The 23526-nt window shown below is 34.0% G+C and overlaps 1 protein-coding gene across 1 annotated transcript in view; it reads left to right on the top strand.

Moving 5' to 3' along the window:
- Positions 1-23526, top strand: part of ASPH (aspartate beta-hydroxylase) — a 110275-nt gene that overhangs the window by 18427 nt on the left and 68322 nt on the right. The window contains exons 3-4 of the mRNA XM_081324250.1: positions 2554-2622; positions 21536-21625. Of these exons, the coding sequence (XP_081180376.1) occupies positions 2554-2622; positions 21536-21625 (159 nt within the window). The remainder of the gene's footprint in view (positions 1-2553; positions 2623-21535; positions 21626-23526) is intronic.

Genomic DNA, 23526 nt, shown 5'->3' with positions numbered 1-23526 from the left:
GCTTACATTATGTGTTATACTTGATGGGATTGATTTATAAAATTTTATTTTTAAAAAATACAGCTATTTTTCTTTCTCTCTAGACAAGATGCTTTTATTTCCAGATAACTTTTGAAGCTGTGGTGAAATTAACTTTACTAAGAAAATGTGCTGTTACCCCTGAAGAGGATAGGATTGATTTTCTTCAGATTTATCTTTCTGCTTTTCCTTCTTTTTCATTATTTTTGAATATTTATCCTCTTTCCCCTGGCTTGTGGAATTGATACAGAAAAGAGTAAATAAGTAGCAGGAAGAAGCAGATCATCTGAATAGTGTTTTGCTGTTGATATTTACTTCTGTAGATAAGATTGTTCCATATTTTAATGCCATTGGCAAACTTTTGTGAATAGCTTAACAGGATGTTTTGTTTTCTTTTTCCTATTGTCAAAACACTACTTGCCTAAATAATACAGAAATAGTTTGCCAATCGTCTTGGTTTTAATTGGGGCAGGGGGACTAGAAATTTGAGAAATGAAATGAAACTGCGTTTTGCTTTCCTGTATCAAACTTTACATTTGTATATTGTTGTGAAATGGCTGTAGGGAAAATTATAACAAACCTCCAATATCAAGGCTATGAAAGTAAATGTAGGAGTTCTTGGCAGAATCTGTGGAACATTTGCCCTGGTTCTTCAGATTTTAATAATTTAATTTAATTTTTTTTTTAAATTTTAATCCCATTTATATCCCGCCCTTCTCCGAAGACTCAGGGCGGCTTACAATTTAAGCACAAACCAATGTGCTTAGCAATTTATCTGTATTTTGAGATTATACAGAAATGATTATATGGAAAAAATGTTTTAAAAAGTGCTATTCTGCATTATTTCAAAACAATGTGGATAAAGAAACATTTAAAAGAGATATTTTGTAGAAATGTTTGCCCTAATAATGTGTTCACCCTTAAAGCAATATAATTTTCACAGTGCTGTGAAGGCTGATCCTGGCTCTTTTTTGCATCTTGTCATGCACAGCCACTTTGCTTTACTTATGGTTCCCACAAGGAACAACTGTTGAAACAGCTGTGCAAGTCTTCCACTGGTCATTGTAATGCATTTAAGAGGAAATTCTTTGCTCATTCTAACACTTTTATAAAGGTACCTATTTCAGATGATTTGTACTTCCCTAAAAAAATGTATGCAGCAATTAACTAGGTTGACAACCTTACTAAGCCATTATAGTACATTTCATTTTATCCGTCTATGTTCTGTAAACTCAGTCAATTGTGATTTACTCAATTTTCCAAAGGATGATTGTATTCTTATTTTTCTTCTTTATTTATTCAATTTGTATAGCTATCCATCTCAGACCAATGACTCTGGTCAGCAATTAATCATAAAAACAATTGTCCCAAAGGTGCTTTTTCAAGAGGCAACTGGACTTTCTTTGTTTTTCCTTGAAGATGTTTTAAGGAAAAACAAAGAAAGTCCAGTTGCCTCTTGAAAAAACACTTTTGGGACAACCATGACCTGGATGACTGAGAATCTCCATAGACATAAAAACAGTTAAACACAATACAGAAAAATTAAATGCAAGTAGCAGCTGAGAGTTACTATAATCCATCAGTAGAGAAATCTGTGAAATCCAACAGCTCTCTCAATTTAGGCATGTTGTTTGGAAGCTCAATTATGACATTAGTTCTAAACCAGGCATGTCAAATTTGTGACGTCGACTTTTTCCCCATTGCCGGCCATGGTGTGGGCATGGTTTTGGCGTGATGCACCTGGCCCACAGGCCAGCAGTTTGACATGCCTGTTCTAAACTGTATAGCAAATTATATTTTAGAGCAGTTTCCTGATTTTCTTTCTGTTTTGTTCCTTTTTTGATGTGCTTTGGCCTTTGAAGGCCAGAAAATAATTCAAACCTCTCAAATTATTGCTAGACCATGGTTATAAGTTGCCTCTTGGACAACTTTTTAGCAAATCTGTTAACCCTGGAAAGTTTTTTTTTCCCTTTCAGTAAACAGTAATCCCTAGTGTTCACCAACTTGACATGTTCCTCATTAAGTAAGGTGTTGGATATCTGCAGCTATTCCAGATGCAAATTTTATTTGAAGCAAGTATATCTTTACATTGCTTATATCTACCTTGTTCCTGAATGCGAAGTTTCTGAAATCAGAATCTGCATATTTAGGGACTAGATTGTACACAATCATATATACATAGTACACAATATATTATTAGTTATTTGTTAAGAAGAGTCATATTCCTGTTGAAGTGAAAAGTTTCCACTGATGTAAAAAATAGGATCAAAGTTATATCATTTTGTGTAAATATATCAAATACAAAATTGTTTCTTTAATGTTAGCAGATACTGTGATGTCATTTTAGCATTATGAAGGGATTTTGGGTTCAAATACTAATATACTTTATTTTAAGAAGAAACAACATGTATATTCAAAATGGCTTACATTTGCATTTAAAATTCTAGTAAAAAATATCCAACACTACTTTTTTTCTTCTTCGCTAATTTTTCACTATTCAAAGATTCTGAAACAGATTCATTTCTTTCCCTTTAGGAAAACTTGGGATTTATGATGCTGATGGTGATGGTGATTTTGATATGGAAGATGCCAAGGTTTTGCTAGGCAAGTAGATATATTAAAAATGCCATTCAAAAATGTGACGTTCAGATAAAAAGTGTAATGCCTTGGTGGAGCAGTGGGCTAATGCCTCCTTAAGTAACACCAGCTGCCTGCAATTAGTCTACCAGGCTAAAGGTTGACTCAGCCTTCCATCCTTCCGAGGTAGGTAAAATGAGGACCCAGATTGTTGGGGGCAATAAGCTGACTTTGTAAAAATGCCGCTTGGGGGGGGCAAAAGCCCTAAAAAGCAGGCATATACATAGAATGAAGGCTATTGCTAAGCACATTGATTTGTGCTTCTTAGATTGTAAGAAGCCCTGAGTCTTCGGAGAAGGGCGGGATATAAGTGGGATTTAAAAAAAATGCATTGTAAAGTTATCTGGAATCTTAACAGTATTGGTAAAAGTCTGTGATACCAACAATGTTTTGCTGTAAAAGAATATTTTTTCTTTGATGTTGAACTCACGTTTTTATCTATAGTAGTAAAATAATGTTCAAGATTTTTGTGGGAGTTGCCCATTTTATATGCATTTATTTTATTTATTTATTTTTAAATAAAATAAGCGGACTGTGAAAAATATGATATGCTTGGTCCTAGGCCGATTTCTCCCTTCCAATCCCTTAATTCATTAAGTAGTCTTCAAGTTCTGAAGACTTTGGGTAGGGTAAAGGGGAAAAAAGATGCTGTCAATTCTTCACCTATCACATTGTCACTTATTATTCCTGGCAGTGTGGTGGCCTAGTGGTGAAGACACTCACCTCCCATTCGGAAAGGTTGAGTCTTCAATCCTGGGTAGCAACAGATGTTTCTTAGGGTGCAAAGAGAAAATATCCACCTAGGCATCCAAAAGGGCATCTGGCTAATAAACATTTAGCTGCAGTCACCCCCCAAAAAGAAAAGAAAAAATCTTCCTGGCATGTAAGGGTTACTGAATGATTAACTTTCAATGCTCCCCGGTCACAATGAAGTATATTGAAGATAAAGGGCCCTCAGACTTTGAAATTGACACTAGTATTGACCAAAAATTAGATCATGCTTAAGATAGATCTGTTAAAATGAATTGGATTTAATTACCTGCTTAATTTACCCATTGCATTGATTACAGGTCTTCTAAGAACATAAACATATTTGATCCAAACTTTTGCCCTGTCTTTCTGAAAATATATATCTAGTAGCCTTATACTCAGGACCACTATTATGAAGTACTAAAGCATCAAGAACTATAGAGGAAAAGGCAAAAGTACTTGCACTGAATATATACTTTAGTCTATTTTTGTTCTCCTGAAGAAAATCCATCTATGTGGTTGTTAAGATTCAGCACCAACCTGACAGTGCATGATCGTTAATCAGTTTATTTTTGTCATATAAAGTGGCATGTTCAGCACTCCTCATAATTTGATTTACTTCTGCAATCTATGGGAAAATGGGACATAAAAATTATTTGCTATCATGGTTTAAGTCCTTTTGTTTTCCACTAACAGTAAAGAAAGAAATGATAGAAATTTAGTCAGGTAGTTAATTATATGAGCAATTTAACTAGTGCAAAATGTTTCAGAATTGGAAAATATCATGCTCAGTGCATCCTATTCCAAATAACTGTTTCAACATTATCACTGCTGGTTTTATGTTATAATCATACTAGAAATGTTCACAACTCAAAATATTTCTAGAAGGGTGAATAAAATTGGAACAACCTTTTGGATTCAGAATGTTTTGCATATCCTATTGAAGAGGCCTAAGATCTCAAATGAAGCATTTTCCTGGAAGCAATTTCAATCTGCACATATAATAATAGTTTCCTAACTTTGGTGGTGGTTATGGGAACATAGTTGTCAGTACTAATGTAGCATGGATATTAGTAAATTGTTCCTCAATTAAGACTTGAGTAAAACAGAGGGTAGAAGCAGAAACATTTTAGCTGTGCTCGGCAGGGGTAAACAGCAAGCACTAGATACTCAGAGTACCTATGACATCACAGGTTTATGTTCATATAACTTGGCATATTTTTGCAAAATCAGACATGCTATTATGCAACATCACTTGTTGATATCCAGCACTTGAAAATGATGTGCAGGATTATTCACTATATGTTTTGCTTATGTTTTGTTTGACTGTCAACTATATGCTACTCTTAAGCTAAGATACATAGCATCCCCATCTGATAGAACTTCAGAGCCCATTGGAATCTAAATTGTAGATTATTTTATTTCTTCCTGGGCTTTACCTTATACATTGTGAGCAAAAGTTTATAGTTAAGGCAGTTGAGCTAAGAACCCATTATATCGAACAGAATTGGGGTATCATGTAAAGAGGGTGTATTTTTTTTGAATATTGATTCTTTGTATTTGCCACATATATATTATGTTACTGTTTTTTGTTTTATCTATATCACCCAAGAATTATATCCTGTATTTTATTTTATTTTTATTTTTTGATATGGTGATAAGACTAAGCAATAAATTATTTTATAACTATATGTTAGGTGAAGTAAGTCCCCTGTATTGTGTAGTTCAAAGCACTTCGAATCTGAGTTTCTTCAGTTATGAATAATACAATGAGACATTGTAATCCCTTAAATTTTGAAAAGCTAATCTCACAATATTACTATATAATTCTTCTGTATTATTCACTCAAAACATAAAGTCAACTAAGAATGGAAAAAAAAGAGGAAAAAATGTTCTGCTTTGTAGGCATTTTATGTTTAATATCATGCAGACATGTTCCATTGGGACAACCATAACCTGGATGATTGATAATCTCCATAAACATCATGCAGACATATTTGCTAGTGTTTAAAAAAACTCATACCTTAAAATTCCTTTGAATTAATTTTAAGAATGTTTAAGAAATTAAAAAAAATATTGTGTTGAGAGAAAGATATAGTTTTGAGTTTTCTTAATATACTCCCATTAAGCCATACTATTCCCTGGAGACTCTGAAACCTAGATGTCCAAAGTGATAGAACCAGAGTTTCTCACCTCCATTATAGTTCAGTCATTCACTTGTCCTACTCCATTCCCAGATATTATTATAACATTTCTCATACTTCATGCTTCCCCTTTGCCCAAATCAGTGAATTACCTATAAGGGCAGCACATGGAGGACAGACCTTATAGCACCAGTTGCTAGAAATCTTAATTGTTCTTCAGAGAAAGAAGTTAGAGCTTTCTCCTAGGCAATTAAATTTCAGATATGACCAGTAAAGTTGTTAAATTTTAACATTAGCTATGACTTACAGAAATCATCTGGTGCTTTTCTTATACTATTAATTGCTTCAGACTTTATAAGTTTTATTTTATTGTTGTTTTATATTGTTGCTTTATATCTTACATGTTTTTGCCTTCTAAATATTGATCATGGATTGTAACTAAATGAATATATTTCACCTGCAGCTTGACAGACAGGATAATTGTATTCATTTTCCTTAAATGGCAAAGTAATATATAAGCTTTACAAGAAGTACACCATTCCAATTATCGTCAATTGTTCATAATCCTCAATTTATGGTCATAATGGAGCCTGCCCATTACAGTCATAGGCCGTGATGATCATAAAGCAGATCATCACATGACTGACCTGATTTCACAACCTTTTTTTCATGGCAATTGTTAAGTGAAACACCATGGTTGTTAAGAGACTCCATTGTTCACGATGGGGCATTTTGCCAAAAACCAAGTAAATATGGATGGATGGATGGAAGAAAGGGGGAAAAAAGAAAGAAAGAAAGAAAAAGAAGCCAGTGTCCCATGCAAGCAAAGCCATTGAGGAAGCCAGCAGGAAGTTGGGAGTTGATCTTGCTCCCTCTGCTTTTTTGCCTGCTTTTGCTCCTGCTCCTTCTTTTTCTTTGTTTATGTAAGGAAATCTCTCTGAAATGACCCAAAGGGTCACAGGGTATTTAGTTTAGTCATGAAAACCGTAACTAAATAAACAGAAAGATTAGTGGCCCAACTATGGGACACTCTAGGTGAAATGGATTGTCCTACTGCTTCGCAAACACTTCCCTTCATTACCCATACTGCTTATCAGAAAGTCCTTTTTACCCAATGTAGTAAAACATTGCTAGAACAGCAGATAGAGGCTATATAGAAGGAGAACTTTGTGGTAGCTGATGTGCCAGTTGAAGTCCTACCTAATGCAAAGAACCTGGCTATAGCAATCTGTGCTCTTATTACTATGAATTTTATCTAGGCCCACCTGTATAGTTTATTCCAAAATTGCAAATGTATAGAATGTGGCAGCTTGCCTACTGGATAGCTCCTGCAGTGGGAGCATATTAACATCAGTTTTGTAGGCTATGCATTGGTTATTGGTAAGTTTCTGAATACAAACAAGCATTTCCTTCCTTCCTTCCTTCCTTCCTTCCTTCCTTCCTTCCTTCCTTCCTTCCTTCCTTCCTTCCTTCCTTCCTTCCTTCCTTCCTTCCTTCCTTCCTTCCTTCCTTCCTTCCTTGTACTTTGTGAAGATTTTGGCATTAAACTCAAAGATAAGATAGATTTTCATTTCATTTCATTTTATTATATTTATATATAATTTAGATAATTTCAGGAAATGCATTCATTGTATTTTATTTGGTATGTTTTATCTTTTATTACAGTTATATTGAGCATTAATTGCATAACTTCAGAAATATTAGTTATCTACTTAATGGTATTATCTGTAACTATCTCTTTGTTTTAAATGAATAGAATTCTTTTAAAAATAGTGCTAGGAAAAGTACAAAAAGACCATCAAGATCAAGGAAATTATAAAAGATAAGTATGTCTTTTTTAGGAATTATTGTTGAATTAAAATGAATAAAGAAAAATAATTTGAAATTAATGGAAGGTCAGAAATAATATTTTTTTAAAAAGCTGAGAACTAACAAGGAGTAATGCATTTATTAGATTAGAGAAACCAAAAAACACCAAGACCATTTCCACCAACACTGACAGGGCAAGCCACTAGAATGTAAGCTAAAAGAAAACCCCATTCCCTACTACAGAGGCCTCGAACCCCTGGGCTGCGGCCTACTACTAGGCCTTGAACCTTTTAGAACCGGTTGTGGAAGTGCAAATAGAGCTGTGCATGCACTTGCCCGTCACTCATGCAGAACCATTCCCTCATTCCCTTGCCGGTCTGTAAAGCTGAAAAGGTTGGGCAGCTCTGTCCTGCTAGCACTGATGATGTTACCTAGGTTGGATATTGAAACATCTGCAAGCAAACAAGCTCAGAGAGCACCAAGGACCCCTCAAAAATTGAGAGAAATATGATGTGGCGTTGGGGAGCACAACTGGCATCTCTGTATCACTCTTCACTGGAAAAGATGTTGATAGGAATCTATAAGAACAGATAAAAATTGCAGATGATATACTATTTTAAAGCTATAACAAATATTAACAAATGATTAGTGCCTGATTATATATCCAAAACTAAGAACTGAAATATTAAATTGCTGAGTTCCTAGGAAAAACAGAATATTAAATTAGCAGAATAGATAAATAGCCATTGTAATATATGTTTTAAAATGGAAATGCCAAATAATTAGAATTAGAGATCAGCTACTTAATTTATAATGAATTAATTGGTGGAAAACATGTTTAAGATAGAATAATTAAAAATAGAACAAGCACTCGTGGAAAATAAGATTATTTTAGAGAGGTAGTCTGTAGGCTGTACAAATGTTATGTATTTATGAAAATATGAAATACATAGTTCATAAACCTGGTTCTAAAAGTATCTTCAATAATTAATAATAATTATTAATCATAATATGATTATTATTATTCTGTTGCTTTGCATGTACATTGAGAACTTCTGCACCAGAGACTAATTTCTTTTGTGTCTAATCACACACAATAAAGTATTCATTCATAATTATGGTAATGATAAACATACAGTCACTCATGCGCTTGTGACCTCCCGGATAGACTACTGCAGTGCTCTCTACATGGGGCTGCCCTTGAGGACCACTCGGAGGCTTCAGCTGGTACAGAATGCGGCCGCGCGAGTTGTGATGGGGGTTTCCCGAAACTCCCATGTAACACCTCTTCTCCGCGAGCTGCATTGGTTTCTAGTTGCCCTCCGGGTGAGATTCAAGGTGCTGGTGATGACCTATAGAGCCCTAAATGGCATGGATCCGGACTATCTTCAGGAGCACCTGCTGCCAGCATCAACTTCCCATTGTCCTGTGTGCTCCCACAGGGAGGGCCTCCTCAGGGTGCCGCCGGTCAGGGTGTGCCAGCTGGCGGCCCCCAGGGGGAGAGCGTTCCCAGTGGGTGTGCCTGCCCTTTGGAATCAGCTGCCTGTGGAACTCCGGATGGCCCCCAACCTTCGCTTGTTTCGCCGGGACCTAAAAACTTGGCTATTCGAGCTTGCCGGCCTGGACTGAGGGTTTTGGGTTAAGGTTTTAATTTTTAATTATTTTGGGTCTATTTAATTTTATTTTAACCTGTATATATTATACTGTTTTAATTTGCCCTGTAGACCACCCTGAGTCCCTCGGGGAAAGGGCGGTATATAAATCGAAATAAATAAATAAATAAATAAATTTCCTGCACTTCAGGGAAATAAATAGTACATCTTTTGTAGGACTTATGATCTTTTATTCATTGTTAAAAAGTCTTCTTCAATCTGTGTGATGTCTTCAGAAGTGTATTAAAAATTATGTGTGATTTACAGATAATTAGTCATGGAACATTAAGTGCAGTTCTCAAGTTTAGATATATTTTTGAATGCTAGTTGCTGGAGATAAATGATGGATGAAGGATTTTGCAGACTTACCTAGCCTAATCTTGAGCCTTTTTAGTATTCTGTTAGTGCAACACCAGGAAGAGCTAGGCTAGATATTTTCTTTTCTTGTATCTGTGCCAGTTGAAATTTCATCATTTTTTGAGAGAACTAGATTGGATTAGCCTAGTGCAGCCACTGGACTGTGAACTAATTCAGCCCTTGTTCAGGAAGATCTTTCTTTGCATTGGCGTTGAGAGTACTAGTGTCTAGTTTAATGAAGAGAAGGACTAGGGGTGACATGATAGCAGTGTTTCAATATCTCAGGGGCTGCCACAAAGAAGAGGGAGTCAAGCTATTGTCTAAAATGCCCGAAGGCAAGACAAGAAGCAATGGATGGAAACTAATCAAGAAGAGAAGCAACCTAGAACTAAGGAGAAACTTCCTGACAGTTAGAACAATTAACCAGTGGAACAACCTGCCTCCAGAAGTGGTGAATGCTCCAACACTGGAAGTTTTTAAGAAGAGACTGGAGAGCCATTTGTCTGAAATGGTGTAGGGTTTCCTGCCTGAGCAGGCGGTTGGACTAGATGACCTCCAAGGTCCCTTCCAACTTTACTATTATGATTATGATTACTTTGTTTTAAACTTTACCTTCCTTTAGTGCAGGAGTGTCAAACTGCTGGCCAAGGGGCTGGTTGCATCATGCAGAAGCCGCACCCACCCCAGCAAAAAAAGTCACAATACGTTGCAACATGTCACATGATGCAGCGAGTTTGATACCCGTGCTTTAGTGTTATCCTTGTTTTTTTTTTAAAAAAGTGTCATGAAAGCATATGCTTATCACCTGTGGACAGTTTATTTTTAATGGAGTAGCTGTTTTGTAGTAGTAAGAGTTCAATAGCAATTTGAAAACAAACTTATCTTCATGAGCAAAATTATACTAATGCCTCCTTAAGTAACACCAGCTGCCTGCAATTAGTGCAGGTTCGCATCCCACCAGGCTCAAGGTTGACTCAGCCTTCCATCCTTCCGAGGTTTTACCTGAGGACCCAGATTGTTGGGGGCAATTAAGCTGACTTTGTAATAATGCCGCTTGGGGTGTGTGTGTGAAAACCCTAATAAGCAGGCATATACATAGAATGAAGGCTACTGCTAAGCTTGTAAGCCGCCCTGAGTCTTCGGAGAAGGGCGGGATATAAATGGAATTAAAATAAATAAATAAAATAAATAAAAATACTTTGTCATATGCAAAATATAGTCACCTCAGTAAAGGCAATGTACAGTATGTATACATGATTGTCAGGGCGACGGGGGGAAAGAGAGAGAGAGAGAGAATATGTGTATATGTCTGTTGGATGTTTTCTCATAACCCATAAATAGAACCATTTCATTCCTTGACACTTTTTTTGCATTTTCTTTTACTAATTTCTTCAAATATCTTTTTTAAATATTCTGTTCTTGTTAATCTAGTGATCATAGGGTCTCTAAAAGCTTTCTAGATCAAGATTTTTCTTTCTATCTAATACTGCCTTTCTCTCTCTCTCTTCTTTTCCCTTTATTCTTGCATAGGCTTAACCAAAGATGGCAATAATGAAAATATTGATTCACTTGAGGAAGTCCTTAATATTTTAGCAGAGGAAAGTTCTGATTGGTTTTATGGCTTCCTCTCATTTCTCTATGATGTAATGACTCCTTTTGAAATAATAGAAGAAGAGGAAAACGATGCAACAGATGATGTTGATGGTACGTCACAGAATGAAGGGGTTCAAGGAAAAAAGACATGTGTTATTGTGGATTTGCAGAATCAGTGACTTCGGTTCATGGAACAATTCATTGATCAAAGGAAATGTCCATAACATTAACTAAGTGCAAAAAGGTGCTGGTGTAAAACAGGGTAAATCCCTCTTATAGACAGATCAGTTGCATGAAGACCTGCTGTCTAAACTCTTTTAGAAATACACATTCAAAAGACAAAGTGAAATAACATTTTGTCAGTATTAACCCAACAGTATCCTAACCAGCGTGATTGGTTTATGTCTGCTTTTGCACTAAAATGCACAAGCTCTATAGTAATAGCATACATTACTAATCTGTAAATTGTTCTTTTTTCTAAGAAATGTTAATTGGCTGTAAATATTCAGGCATGTCTAATAAATTGTGTATATATTGATACTCTACATTTTAAGATTCTGCCTACCATAACATTAAATTAGAGAACTATTACTGAATTTAGTATCGGTAATTATTTCCTAATTTTTTAGTTTCTTTTATTTTAGAGAACATATATTGAAAATAGTTGTTAACATCTATTATCTGGCTAATAAACTATTCATTATTTAAAACCAAGCATGCAATGTCTATATATTTTTAAAACAGGTTTCAGTCACTTCTTCGTATATTACTATTCTTTCAAAGGCAGTTTGTTTGTTAAAAAAGTGAATATTTTATGAGAATAAGAACTGTAAGTATACCCCCGTGCCCATCCGTGTATATATTTGTTTTTGTAATGCTGAACATATTAAAGATAGTCAGTACAAACTGACTTTCAAAGTTGTGGCTGACTTGGGTTTGATTTTATTCCTCGTCTTAACCCTGGTCTCATAATGAGATAATTGATTATTCAGACTCTTGAAATCCAACTATTTCTCAATGCCTATGTTTCTGTGCACTGTAATCCCTTTCTGGAAAATGTTAACTTTGGGAAGGAGAGAATCCAATCTCCTGCACTACAGGCACATCATCGAATAAATGCTCAACTTTGCAGATCAGGGATTAGTCTTGTGAACAGTAGCAGCTTTAATTATTTGTACTGATATTGCTATACGGTTTTAAATAATATTTACAGCTTACAAAAGAGATCTGTAATTTTTATTGCTTGCCTTACTTGATAATACTGAGCGTGTAATTGTGAACAGCTGCTTTTAGCTTCTGCTTATTTTTCTATCATGCTAATATGTAAATAATTTGCATAAAATTTTTCATTTTATCTGTTCAAATCGAAATTTATCAGCTGAACCCTGGATTTCTGTGACCACCTTCAACTGTATCTGATAAAAACAATGAGTTTCCCATCACATTATAAAGTAACTTTTTGAGTTGTATAAATAAACATTCTGATCATCTAGTATATACTTTGTATCATTAGCTACCTTAGAACATCTTAATTGTAGATCTTGGAAGTCGATAAATAATGAATAGTGAATGTGTTGTAACAAAATATTTGTACTCTAGAATTCACTTTGCTAACTTTTTATATACACAAATTTTTATATCATTAATACTGCACATTAAATTGATGTTTAGTTTATCTTAGTTGCATTCAAAAATTCCCAGTCTCATTAGGTTAGAATAAACTTGCTAGATTCATATTCTCATGTTACGTTCTTCCATTCACATTTATAGAGCAAGGCTTGAAATAGGCATCCTGGATTATTTATGAAAGCTCATGAAATAGAACTCTCTATAAAGGGGTTTTAAATTGCATATGAAACTTAACAAAAATAGAGCAAGATCTCTTCTGAATATGTGAGAAATTGATGGAGGTTGATTGGAGGTTACAGATTATGAGAGATTCTTTCCACTCATGCCTATTAGGTAAGTCTGAATATGCAAATAGAACTGAATTCCTGTTTGTAAATGGTCTTTATTCACAACCTATTAACAAATAAGTCAGGCAGTCTTGGAACCAGTCTTGGTTCTAGATTATTTGTTAACATACCATATTCACTTTTGTTTTAGAATTTAGAAAGTAATTTTAAAATATACTTTAGTGTAACTTTTTTCATTAGGAAAAACTATAAGATATTTTTCCTGTCTGTGTAGCTTTTACTTTATTTTTTATTGGGGGGATTAAATATAAATATAATTTAAGTTTATATCAGTTTTACTAACTTGTGGAAGAATGTTAAAAATACCTTGCCGCAATTGCCTAATATTTAACACTAACACAATATTGTAAGATTTATTTTGCTCAGGGATGTGATCTATTATTTCATGAAATTGATTTAGAATTGTTTCTAAATTGCACTTGAAACAATGGCACTTGGGCCCCAAGCACTGAATATTAAGAGCCCAATTAGATTTGAGGTAGAATGGGAGAGAAAATTTAATGAACTTAACTGAGCTTTTCAGAATTTGATAATATACAGTGTGGGTGTAGCCTCCAATCTGTCTATAACAGCATTTTCCATGCTGAAGGCTTTCTTTGCCTTTATACTCCATCTAAAGGTTATAAAGGCTATACTCTAAAAAGTAAGTACTATAGATCATGGCAAAACTTTAAATTACACCTGCATCTGCATAATATTTTCTTTCACATTTTAAATATAACAATTTGTTGGCAATGCTCACACCCAAGATTTTCAAGGATCTTCTAAGCTTGGTCTAAAATATAATGAAAATCTTTGATAATAGGTGAAATGCTGTGGGAAAGGAGGAACCTGTTTAATTTCAACAGTTCAGCTGCAGTCAACAGTACTGACAAGGGCTGAGAGAAGCATGAATGGGGGATATTAGATTGTCTACAACTTGTGGCCTCCTGCCTTTTCAAACACCCTTACCTTTTGAGTTCTGACAGGCCCATACCCTCATGACCTTCCAAAAAACTTTGAAGACCTGGCTTTTCTCATAAGCATTGGGATAATTCGTGGCTAAGAAACTTGTCTGTTGGTTATGAGGCATGTGTTGTTTAGGGGCACCAATAGTTTTTAATGTAGGTTTTATGTTTTTTGTTTTTTTAATATTGTTTTGTAAGCCATCCAATATTTTGATACATAAGATGGGTAATTATATATCTTAAATAAACATAAACTAAAACAGTTTAAAATCATGGGCTAGGTGTGATGTAGCTATTACTTGTGCAGCTTGTTTAACACTTCTAAAGAAAAGAACAATTTCAATCCTGTACTTATCTCTACGACTCATGCCGTACTTGCTCACAACTGATAACTCACAAATTAGATTTCTGTGAACTATTACAGATATTCATATATTCAAGTGTCCAGCATACTTTTCTAAAGTAGTTGACATATTTTCAGAGCCCAGATTGTGTTTATTTGTTTATAAACATATTTGACCCTAACCATACCTTTCAATCCAATCCAATGACTGCAACAAATTAAATCTCAGTACAGTTATAACTCGAGATAATTAATACCAGGAAAAGTGAAATTGGAATTCCAAGTCTAGTAACATAAATAAACTAATGTCTACTGGAATAAAAATAGGGATGGTTCCTTATCCTGCTTTATTAGCTGTAAAAAATTTCTTTGTCAAAAGGAGATATTAAACAAATCTTGTGCATTATGTTTTTTTCTAGCTTTACAAAATAATGAAAAATTTAAATGTAGAATATTAATAGCTTCATTGTGAAATATTTCTGGTGTAAATTTTATTTTTTTATTAGTGTATGAAATGTCCTAAAATAATGCTTGCAACCTATTTCCATTTTTAAAAATTCAGGAGTAAAACCTGGAGAGATAATCAAGAGCAAAGTCAAAGGTACCTTACTACCAAGCCTTAGCAATGATTATTGCATATTGATCATTGATGCCTGCGGTGCATGAGTTTTGCCATGTTAATAATTATGGCTACTAACTTTGGATACTATCATATAAATTTCATATGTGGCCTATTTTACTAAACAGTTTTTCAAAAGATTAAAGCAGTTTATTATATTTATATTCTGCTTTTGCTTCAATAGCTCAAGATACTTTGCATTTTGCCTCCAGCATATACTACTAAATTACCCCATTCCTAATATATAACATTTTGACCTCTATGCCATAGTATAACTTCTCCTGAAAACAGTTCTCTATTATAAATGTATAGAAGCAAGTTTTTAAGTGCATATCAACTAGCTGGAAAGAGAAAAAATAAGATGCTTTTACTGAGATCTATCAGCTGGAGTTATATATAATTATAGTCTCAAAAACATACATACTACTCTTATAAATTATCTTTCTAATGATATAAACAAGACTTTGGATTATTTATCCTGGTGCTTGCCAGATATTTAATTACTTTTTTGTCTATCAGATGTGTAAACTCTTGCCTGATAATTTTACTCTTGCAAAACATTTGGGCAAGCAATATAATCACATGAATTGATAGGTTCCCCATTTATATATGGTAAATGAAAACGTAAAGTAGTATAATAATCTGAAAATATGTAATAAATTTATGAGTAAGTAATCAGCCTTTCCGAATAAAGTATAATACTGTTGAGAATTGCTTTATATCTCTATTTGGGATGTAACAATGATTATTTTAAACGTTAGTATATAAGCATGAAGATTTTTGTATGGAAAAACTATATGATGGATCATACATATTTTATTTATAATGTCATTTGATATTAATATATTTAATTTCAATCATATTTAAAGTTCCAAGAGATTTTGTGTCTCAGACAGTGTACTAGAAAAAAATTAAGGATTGATAATATCTTGGCAGATGTAAGATTTTCCACACTCTGTGAGTACAAAGGATATTCATTCCCTTTGATGAATATTGGCCTGGATGCATGCCTAGTGAGAAGAACAATTTGGAAAGGTCTTTGATTCTATTTGTCAGTCTTTTCTTAACATTGATGATTCCAGGCTATTTTTCCTTCAGCTGAATTCACTTTAGAGTTTTGGAGTGCCACAGTACTTGAAAATTATGCAAAATGGCTATTTTCAGAAAATAATCATGCATCTGTCACTTGTTCACTCTTACCTCACTTCCATGATTGCTAATATTGTGTATTTTGAGATACTCTAGGCATGGAAGCCAGTATTTGAGTAAATTTAAATTTGATATGCCTTGTAGCACTAACAATTGTATAACACATTTTTTATATTTTAAATTTCTCACATTGTAGTCAGAAAAAAATCTTGTCAATATTTATTGGGGAATAACATATTCAAGTTTAACCTGAGTAACATAGATGTGCATCTCGGTCTCTTCAATAATTTGCCTAAACCTATTAAAATATTGCATTCTTTTCTTGTTTTATCAACATAAAACACTGATTTCCAAGTATGTTTTACTAGGTCAGGATTAAGTTCAATTAAATAATGCTAATTGAAGTTGGATATGAGAGGATATTTTTGTTGTTGGACTAACCACATGTCCACGTGTCATTGCTGAAGTTAATGCCAATGCTGAATTTAACATTTTCTTAAAAAAGACTTGACATCAACCTTCCCCAGCTGGTTCTCTGTGGATGTATAGAATCTATACATCATGGCTATCATAGTCATTGGCATGATTTATTTCTTTATTTAAACAAGTAATATAGCCATCCATCTTGTAGCTGTGAATCTGGATGGCACAGGCAAAGTTAAACTAACCCCCCAGTAATATATAAATAACCAAATATTAATCAAAATAATAGTAATGTTAAATTTTGTTCTGGGTAGCTTATAATACAGTAAAAATTTTAAAACATAAAATTTTAAAATAAAAACAGTAATTAAAATAACAGAGTAGCAGCTTAAATAATATGTGAGCAGTGACCTAAGACCAAAACTTCTTTACTTGACATTAAAAAGCATAGTAAAATTCATGTTAAGTATACTTCACTGAAAAGGATGTTCCATAGACCAGGAGTCCTCAACCCCCCCCCCCCCCCCGATCTGCAGACTGGTAGTGGTCCACAGCCTGTTGGGAACCGGGCCGCTCAAGCATGGGAGAGCGCATGAAGCTCTATTTGTGCAAGCAGTGTGTGTTCATGCAAAACCATTCCTCCCCCCGCCCTCCGTCACCACTGCCAGTCTGGAGCTGGAAAGTTTGGGGACCACTGCCATAGACTGCTGCTGAAAAGGCCTTCCTTGAGTAAACGGTTATACCTGTAGTATACCTCTGATTTCAGTGTACATAAAAGAACATATAACAAAATTGTAAAAGAATAGGAAGAGCAGAAAGTAATAGAAGACTGAGATAATATGCTTATACTACCTACTTCCATTCAGTAGTTTTCCTGTAATTGTTTTAGTTTTGCAGTTCAGTCACGTGATTGCCATTTGTGCACTGTACAGTTTGCTTCAGACAAGCAGAGTCAATGGAATAGCCTTCAGTAAATTGCAAGACATCACATGATGTCTCACTTAACAACCATGTCACTTAGTGCATATCCCAGTTATGGTCATTAAATAAGGATTAAATTGCATTATATTGTGTAAGTCTTGGACAAGATAACCCTACTAGTAAAGAATACAGATGTGGCAAAATTTAATTGTAAACACTTAAGTAGGAAGGACATCAACAAGAACAATAAAGCAACCCTAAGAGCACTTCCCCATAAAGTAAACAAAAGTCAGAAAAGGCTATAAATTGTATATTTTTCTGCTTCTACTAATATTGTGTGATCAACTTATTTTGAAGTGGAAACATAATTCATGATTTGAACTTGGAATGGATATGCATTTGGCATGCTGATACATAGTCTCTTAATTTTAAAAAAATATTTTCCTTTTTTTAAATAATGAAAAAGTAATCAAAGAATCAGCCAAGAAAACAAAAGAAAAGCAACAATTAAAGAAAGAAGCCAAAGAAGAAGAAAGGAAGAAGACAAAGAAAAAAATTGAGGACTTTGACATAAAGGATGAGAAAATTGATGATAAATCAAAAAAAGATTCTCATAAAATTAAGCAAGATAGAAAACCTGGAAAAGAAAAATCAGAGCTAGACAAAAATCATAAAGATAAAGATATGAAAGTATTACCTAATGACAAAGATAAAGAAGTAAAGAAGTTAGCAAAGAGTCTTTCTAAAGCATCTGAAGAAGATAAAATAAAAAAACCAAAGTAACATTTTTTTAATGTCTGAATAGTGCTTTAGTCAAAAGAACGAAAGAAACCATAGATATTTCATCTGTAATGCAATTTTTCTTGAATTTGTTGGAATAAACATGTTTATTTCCATCCAGCCTTAATGTATGTGTGAATTAATAAACATACAGTATTCCAGTTGTACATAGCTTGTTTACTCATATTGTAATCAGTTATACAATGGAATCTTATTTTTGCTACTCAGTATGGCACACAAAAAAGGCTATTGTAAAAATAAAGAGACTGAAATATTTGAAAGTAGTATTGAATTTACAACAATATTTCATACCAATTCTTAGAAGTGTAATAGAAAAATAAACTTGGATCTGGTTCTCAGGTTGGTGTGTTTGTGTGTGTGTGTGTGTATGCAGTGAACAAACATCCATTATATAAAGCATGGATTCAATAACCTGTGGTATTCTAGCTGTTGCTTAATTTTGACTCCCAGTATTCGTCACTATTAAGGTCTGTTGGCTGGGACTACTAGAATGCAATTTCTATAATAACTGGGATGCGGTAGGTTGCTTTTCCTGTTAGAGATTCATCACAATAACCTCATTAGATTACGTACTCCATAACGTTTTCCCTAATGAATTACTTCAATGTATCAAAGACAAGTGGTTTGAAAATACAAACCATGATAGTGAATTCGGAATGGATAAACAATCAAAATACTGATTTAAAGTATCCTTTCACAATAACGTTTCCACAATGTTTGCTGCTTAGGAAACCAATTTGATCTTTTTGAAAGAGAAAATTGAATTTTATGATTATATTACAGTTTTTTAAAAAAATCATTGAACAGTCATCATGTGCAAAAAGTACTTAGTGACTTTTTAGAATTCCTTTCAACCAAGGAAAGCCTTTTAGAAAAAAAAAAGATGTACTTCAGAAGCATATATGAAAAAATAGTGAAGATACCCAGACAGCACTTTGGAAGCACTTTAAATGGTTAGTAAATATTTTGAACATGAAAATAAAGCAAGCATTTCCATAATGACTTTGAAGCTATGCACTCAATTTGCAATGCATAAATTATTATATTTTAGGTCATGATATGAAAAATAGTAACTACATATATGCAATTTAGAAAGGAATGTGGAATAGTTTACTTTTTATTTTGAGAAGGTAGCTTTATTTATAAGAAGGTAGCAATATTTATCTAAAAATACTGAAAAATATTGTATAGGTGTGTGCTTAAGGAATGCATTTATATAATTTAGTTGTTTGATTCAAATTCTTGAATGAAAAATGTTAACTTGAAATAGAGGCATGCAAGGGGGAACAAAATAAGTAATACGCAACCACAATGATCTTAGTATCTCTGTAATATATATTTTTAAATCATATAAGGGATAGAGATAGATAAAGAAGAATTCCACAACAACATGGGATGCTGCAGGTGTTGTATTTTTGAGTTGATTGCCAGCACCAAATTGCCTCAAAAATTTCAGAACATGAAATTCAGAAATTTCATGCAGCGGTGATGCCATTTGTGGGGGAGTGAAAGATTATATAACATTTTCAGAAAACATTTAGGAATAGCAGTCATTTGCTTCCAAATATATTTTCAAAAGGCATTTTTGCCTGGCCACCAGCAAGGACCGGTAGACACTATGCTCTGTAATAAATGGAAGGCACCTGGTTGCCTTGTTTAGATGTATAGACAGTCCATGGAGTCTCACTGTAAATATTTTTAATTCATTTTTGAAGAATTTAAAGAGTTTTGAATGAATTTTGACTTTTATGACATGTTATTCTACATTTATATTGGAAATAAGGTAATGAAACCTGTTCCTGTCACTTATGCATATTCAGTTTGTTTATTTGGAGTGATGAAATTCAATAAAAATATGTGAGCAGAAGAATTGTTCAATTCCTTTTTATTCAATGTGAGAATATTTAGTTACAAATCGGCTAAGTATTCAGGACAATACAGGTAGTTCTGGCTTAACAATGGTAATTAGGAATGGCAACTCTTTCATTAAGTGTGACTGTTGACTTACATTGAAATGTAGCAGTTCCAGTTAACATTATACAAATCCTGCATAGTGATTAAGCACAACTTTGTGTGATCGTTATTTGCAACCTCCTGCTGGTGAGGAGTCCTTGGTGCTTTCTGAGCTACGTTGTTTTCTTGCAGATGTTTCAATAGCCAAATTAGGTGACATCAGCAGCAGCACTGATGACGACATGTCCACAAGAAAAAAACCAAGTTCTGAGCACCAAGGACCTCTTTTTTCAACCCTGAACTACACATATTCTTTATTGACTCTGCTGGTTTCATCATTGACTTTGCCTGTGGAAGCTGGTGGTGAAGGCTGAAAATGGTGGTCCTGTGAAAATGGGATGCTGCAGGTTTTGTATTTGTGAGTTGGTTGCCAGCACTAAATTGCTATCATGTTACCACAGGGATGCTACAATGGCTATAATTATGAGGACCGGTTGTAAGACTTCTTGTTCAGCACTGTTGTAATTTTGAACAATCACTGAATGTGTGGACATTAAGCAAGGACTACTTGTAATAGTTTAAGATAAAAGCTAGTAAAATCAGAATGAATTGGGAATTTGTTATATATGGGAGCACTGAAAAAAATTGCTGTTTTTCTTTCCTGTCTATAGAAGTACAGTACATAATCATTTTTTTGTATTGTGTACATAGCTCTTTTTTGTCTGTATTTCTTGCTATTGGGTATGCAGTATGAAGATAACTCATCATCTCCAATGCCCAAGAAACCTCAAGAATTATTCTGTTAAGTGAATCAAAGGATTTCCTCTGTTCATTTCCAGCAGGTTGAGGTCTACTATAACATCCCTTAATCTATTGTACTTTGTTCATCAGTGAATAAGGACAAAGCTGGAAAATGTTGGGTGTAACAAATTCAAGGTTGTACTAAATGAAGTTGTACTGTGGGTTGATATTTGATCTCACAAAATCATGCACACATACAGACATAATATTAAAGAGATTTCCATGACACAGTGGTCTTTTAATTTCTTCCATTGTATTCTAGGCATCTATATTAGAAATAAATTTGGGAATATGATATACAAAATGCTCAAAGAAGTTGGGAATAAAGCATAATATTTTTTAAAAAAAATGTATTAAAAATTTTAAATGTATGTTTAAAACTTAAATTGAAGATGACATGACTTTCTGGAGGTGGTAAGTATTTTCCACCAGGGTTGGTGTCCCCATCTTAATTAATTAATTTCTACACCTCCCATCTCACTATTTTCCACCAGGGTTGGTGTCCCCATCTTAATTAATTAATTAAATTTCTACACCTCCCATCTCACTACGTGACCCTGGGTGGTTAGCTAATAATGATGCCTAATTGGATCAAAATCTTGATGCAGAAATTAAAGTTAACTTTATAACTAAACAATGCAGGACTTAAGGAAAGATCTGTTCCAGAACAGTCAATGCCAAGAAGTGCTGAAGAGATTATCCAACCTGTAGAAAAGCCATATGTGAAAACAGGTAAGCCCTTAGTTTTATTTAATTAATTAATTATTAGCCTTTGGGCAATATCAAAGTGCAAAGTTCCAGAAACAAATTACTACAATTTGATAAAAGCAATTTAAAATGGAATTAGATTGGGTTGAGGTGTTCGAATCTCTCTCATGTAAATATCTGCCTTAGATGTTTTGGCAGTTGTAACTTCAAATAGCTGTCTATTTGAAAAGCATGTTTGTATTTGCTCAGCCATTTCAAGTTACCCACCTTACTAAAGGATAGCTATGTATTTTTATTTTGTTTCTATATCCTTAATTATTTGGGCAGCTGTTTTTTTAAATCGTACTCCTGTTACGCAAGAGTCAGTAAGGCCATAACTTCTTACAAAATTTGTTAGTTTGGTGATCCAGGAGATTTGTGATTGTAATCTTATTTGCTCTAATAGACATAACTTGGGGAGTCTATCAGTCTCCATTTCACTGACTTTATGTCAGTAGTTATATGCTCTAATTTTGGGTAATGCATGAATTGTATGAATTCCTATTTCAGCTCTAACTGCTGAAGAAGATGTTCTTAGATCTACATTTCAAATGCTGGGACTGTGTTTTTTCTAGGACTGTGGTTGAGTATAAACCCCAAACCTATACTCCATACAAGAGCATAGGGATAACCTTAGCTTTATATACTTCAATTAATGGGGTTAGGGACCCTGGGTAACTATGATTCTTTAGTTTAAGCAGTAAATTCAAACAAGCTTTTGCTCTAAGAGTATTCTGTTGATGATGGCAGGCATAAGATCCAGTCTTGGAAAAAAGTTATGCCTAAATATACAAAGGTGATAATCTGTTCAATTGGTTCACTGTCTAATTGCCATGTTTCTGTTGATGTTTTCCAAACACCATGATTTTTTATTTAGATTTACTAATGGTTAGGGAGTTATCCTGGCAATAAGAGCTGAATCCTACTTGTGAATACAATAATAAAATCATATCATCAGCATAGAGCAAGCTGTTACATGTATTTAGTATCATTGGCTTATGTACCATGGGATCCTTCATCAACCCTGGCAAATCATTGTTGCATAAACTAAATAACAATGGGACCAGGATACACTCCTACCTTAGCCCTTTATTTGTGTGAATTCTGTTAGTCAGAGCCCCATTGACCTTATACTGCACCCTCAAACAGGTACTTGTGTAAAGGGGTTTAATCAAAGCCAGCAGTTTAGGTTCTATTTTAAGAGCTGTCAGTTTACTCCATAGTACTTCTCTGTTTACCATATCAAATTCGCAGTTATACTACCATGATGTGTTTGGAGGGATATACACATTTACCAGTATTAACCTGAACTCTCTATATCCAAATTTAACAGCTAGAAAATACGAATACTTGTTTTCGTTGTATAGTTTCTCCTCCTGCCATTGCAATCCTTGCTTTATGAGAATGCATAACCCACCAGAGAGTCTCCCTTTGTTTTTGTTTTTTGAGCTGGGGAAGACCATTCTTGAAAGCCTGGCAGTTGTACTGGTTCATCCACTTCGGTTAACCAGGTTTCCTGAAAGGCTATTACATCAAATCTAGAGAGGAGGTTCATTAGTCCACTATCAGCCTTCCTTTTCCAACCAGCCATGTTCAAGGTCAGCGTCTGTATGGGATTACCAGGGGCAAGGTGGTCTGGCTTGGTGGTAAGCCTTAGTAATACAAAACCTTCAGAATATGAGATCTATGATTACAGAATTTATTCTGTGCTTTCTGTGAGTTTTTTCAGACCTTAAAACATTATAGTTCATTTCTATTTAACATGTTGTTTGTTTTTCTTTAAAATAAAAGCAGTGAAGAAAATTTTTTTCCTGGTTGATATAATCATCTATATATTTCTTCAGAAATGATTCCAAAATCAATATTTCATAGAAAATTGCAAGTCA

Source organism: Vipera berus, assembly GCF_964194415.1.
Source record: "Vipera berus genome assembly, chromosome: 3".
Taxonomy (NCBI): Eukaryota; Metazoa; Chordata; class Lepidosauria; order Squamata; family Viperidae; genus Vipera; species Vipera berus.
Note: the sequence above shows the minus strand (reverse complement) of the source record. Positions and strands in the feature narration are given on the sequence as shown.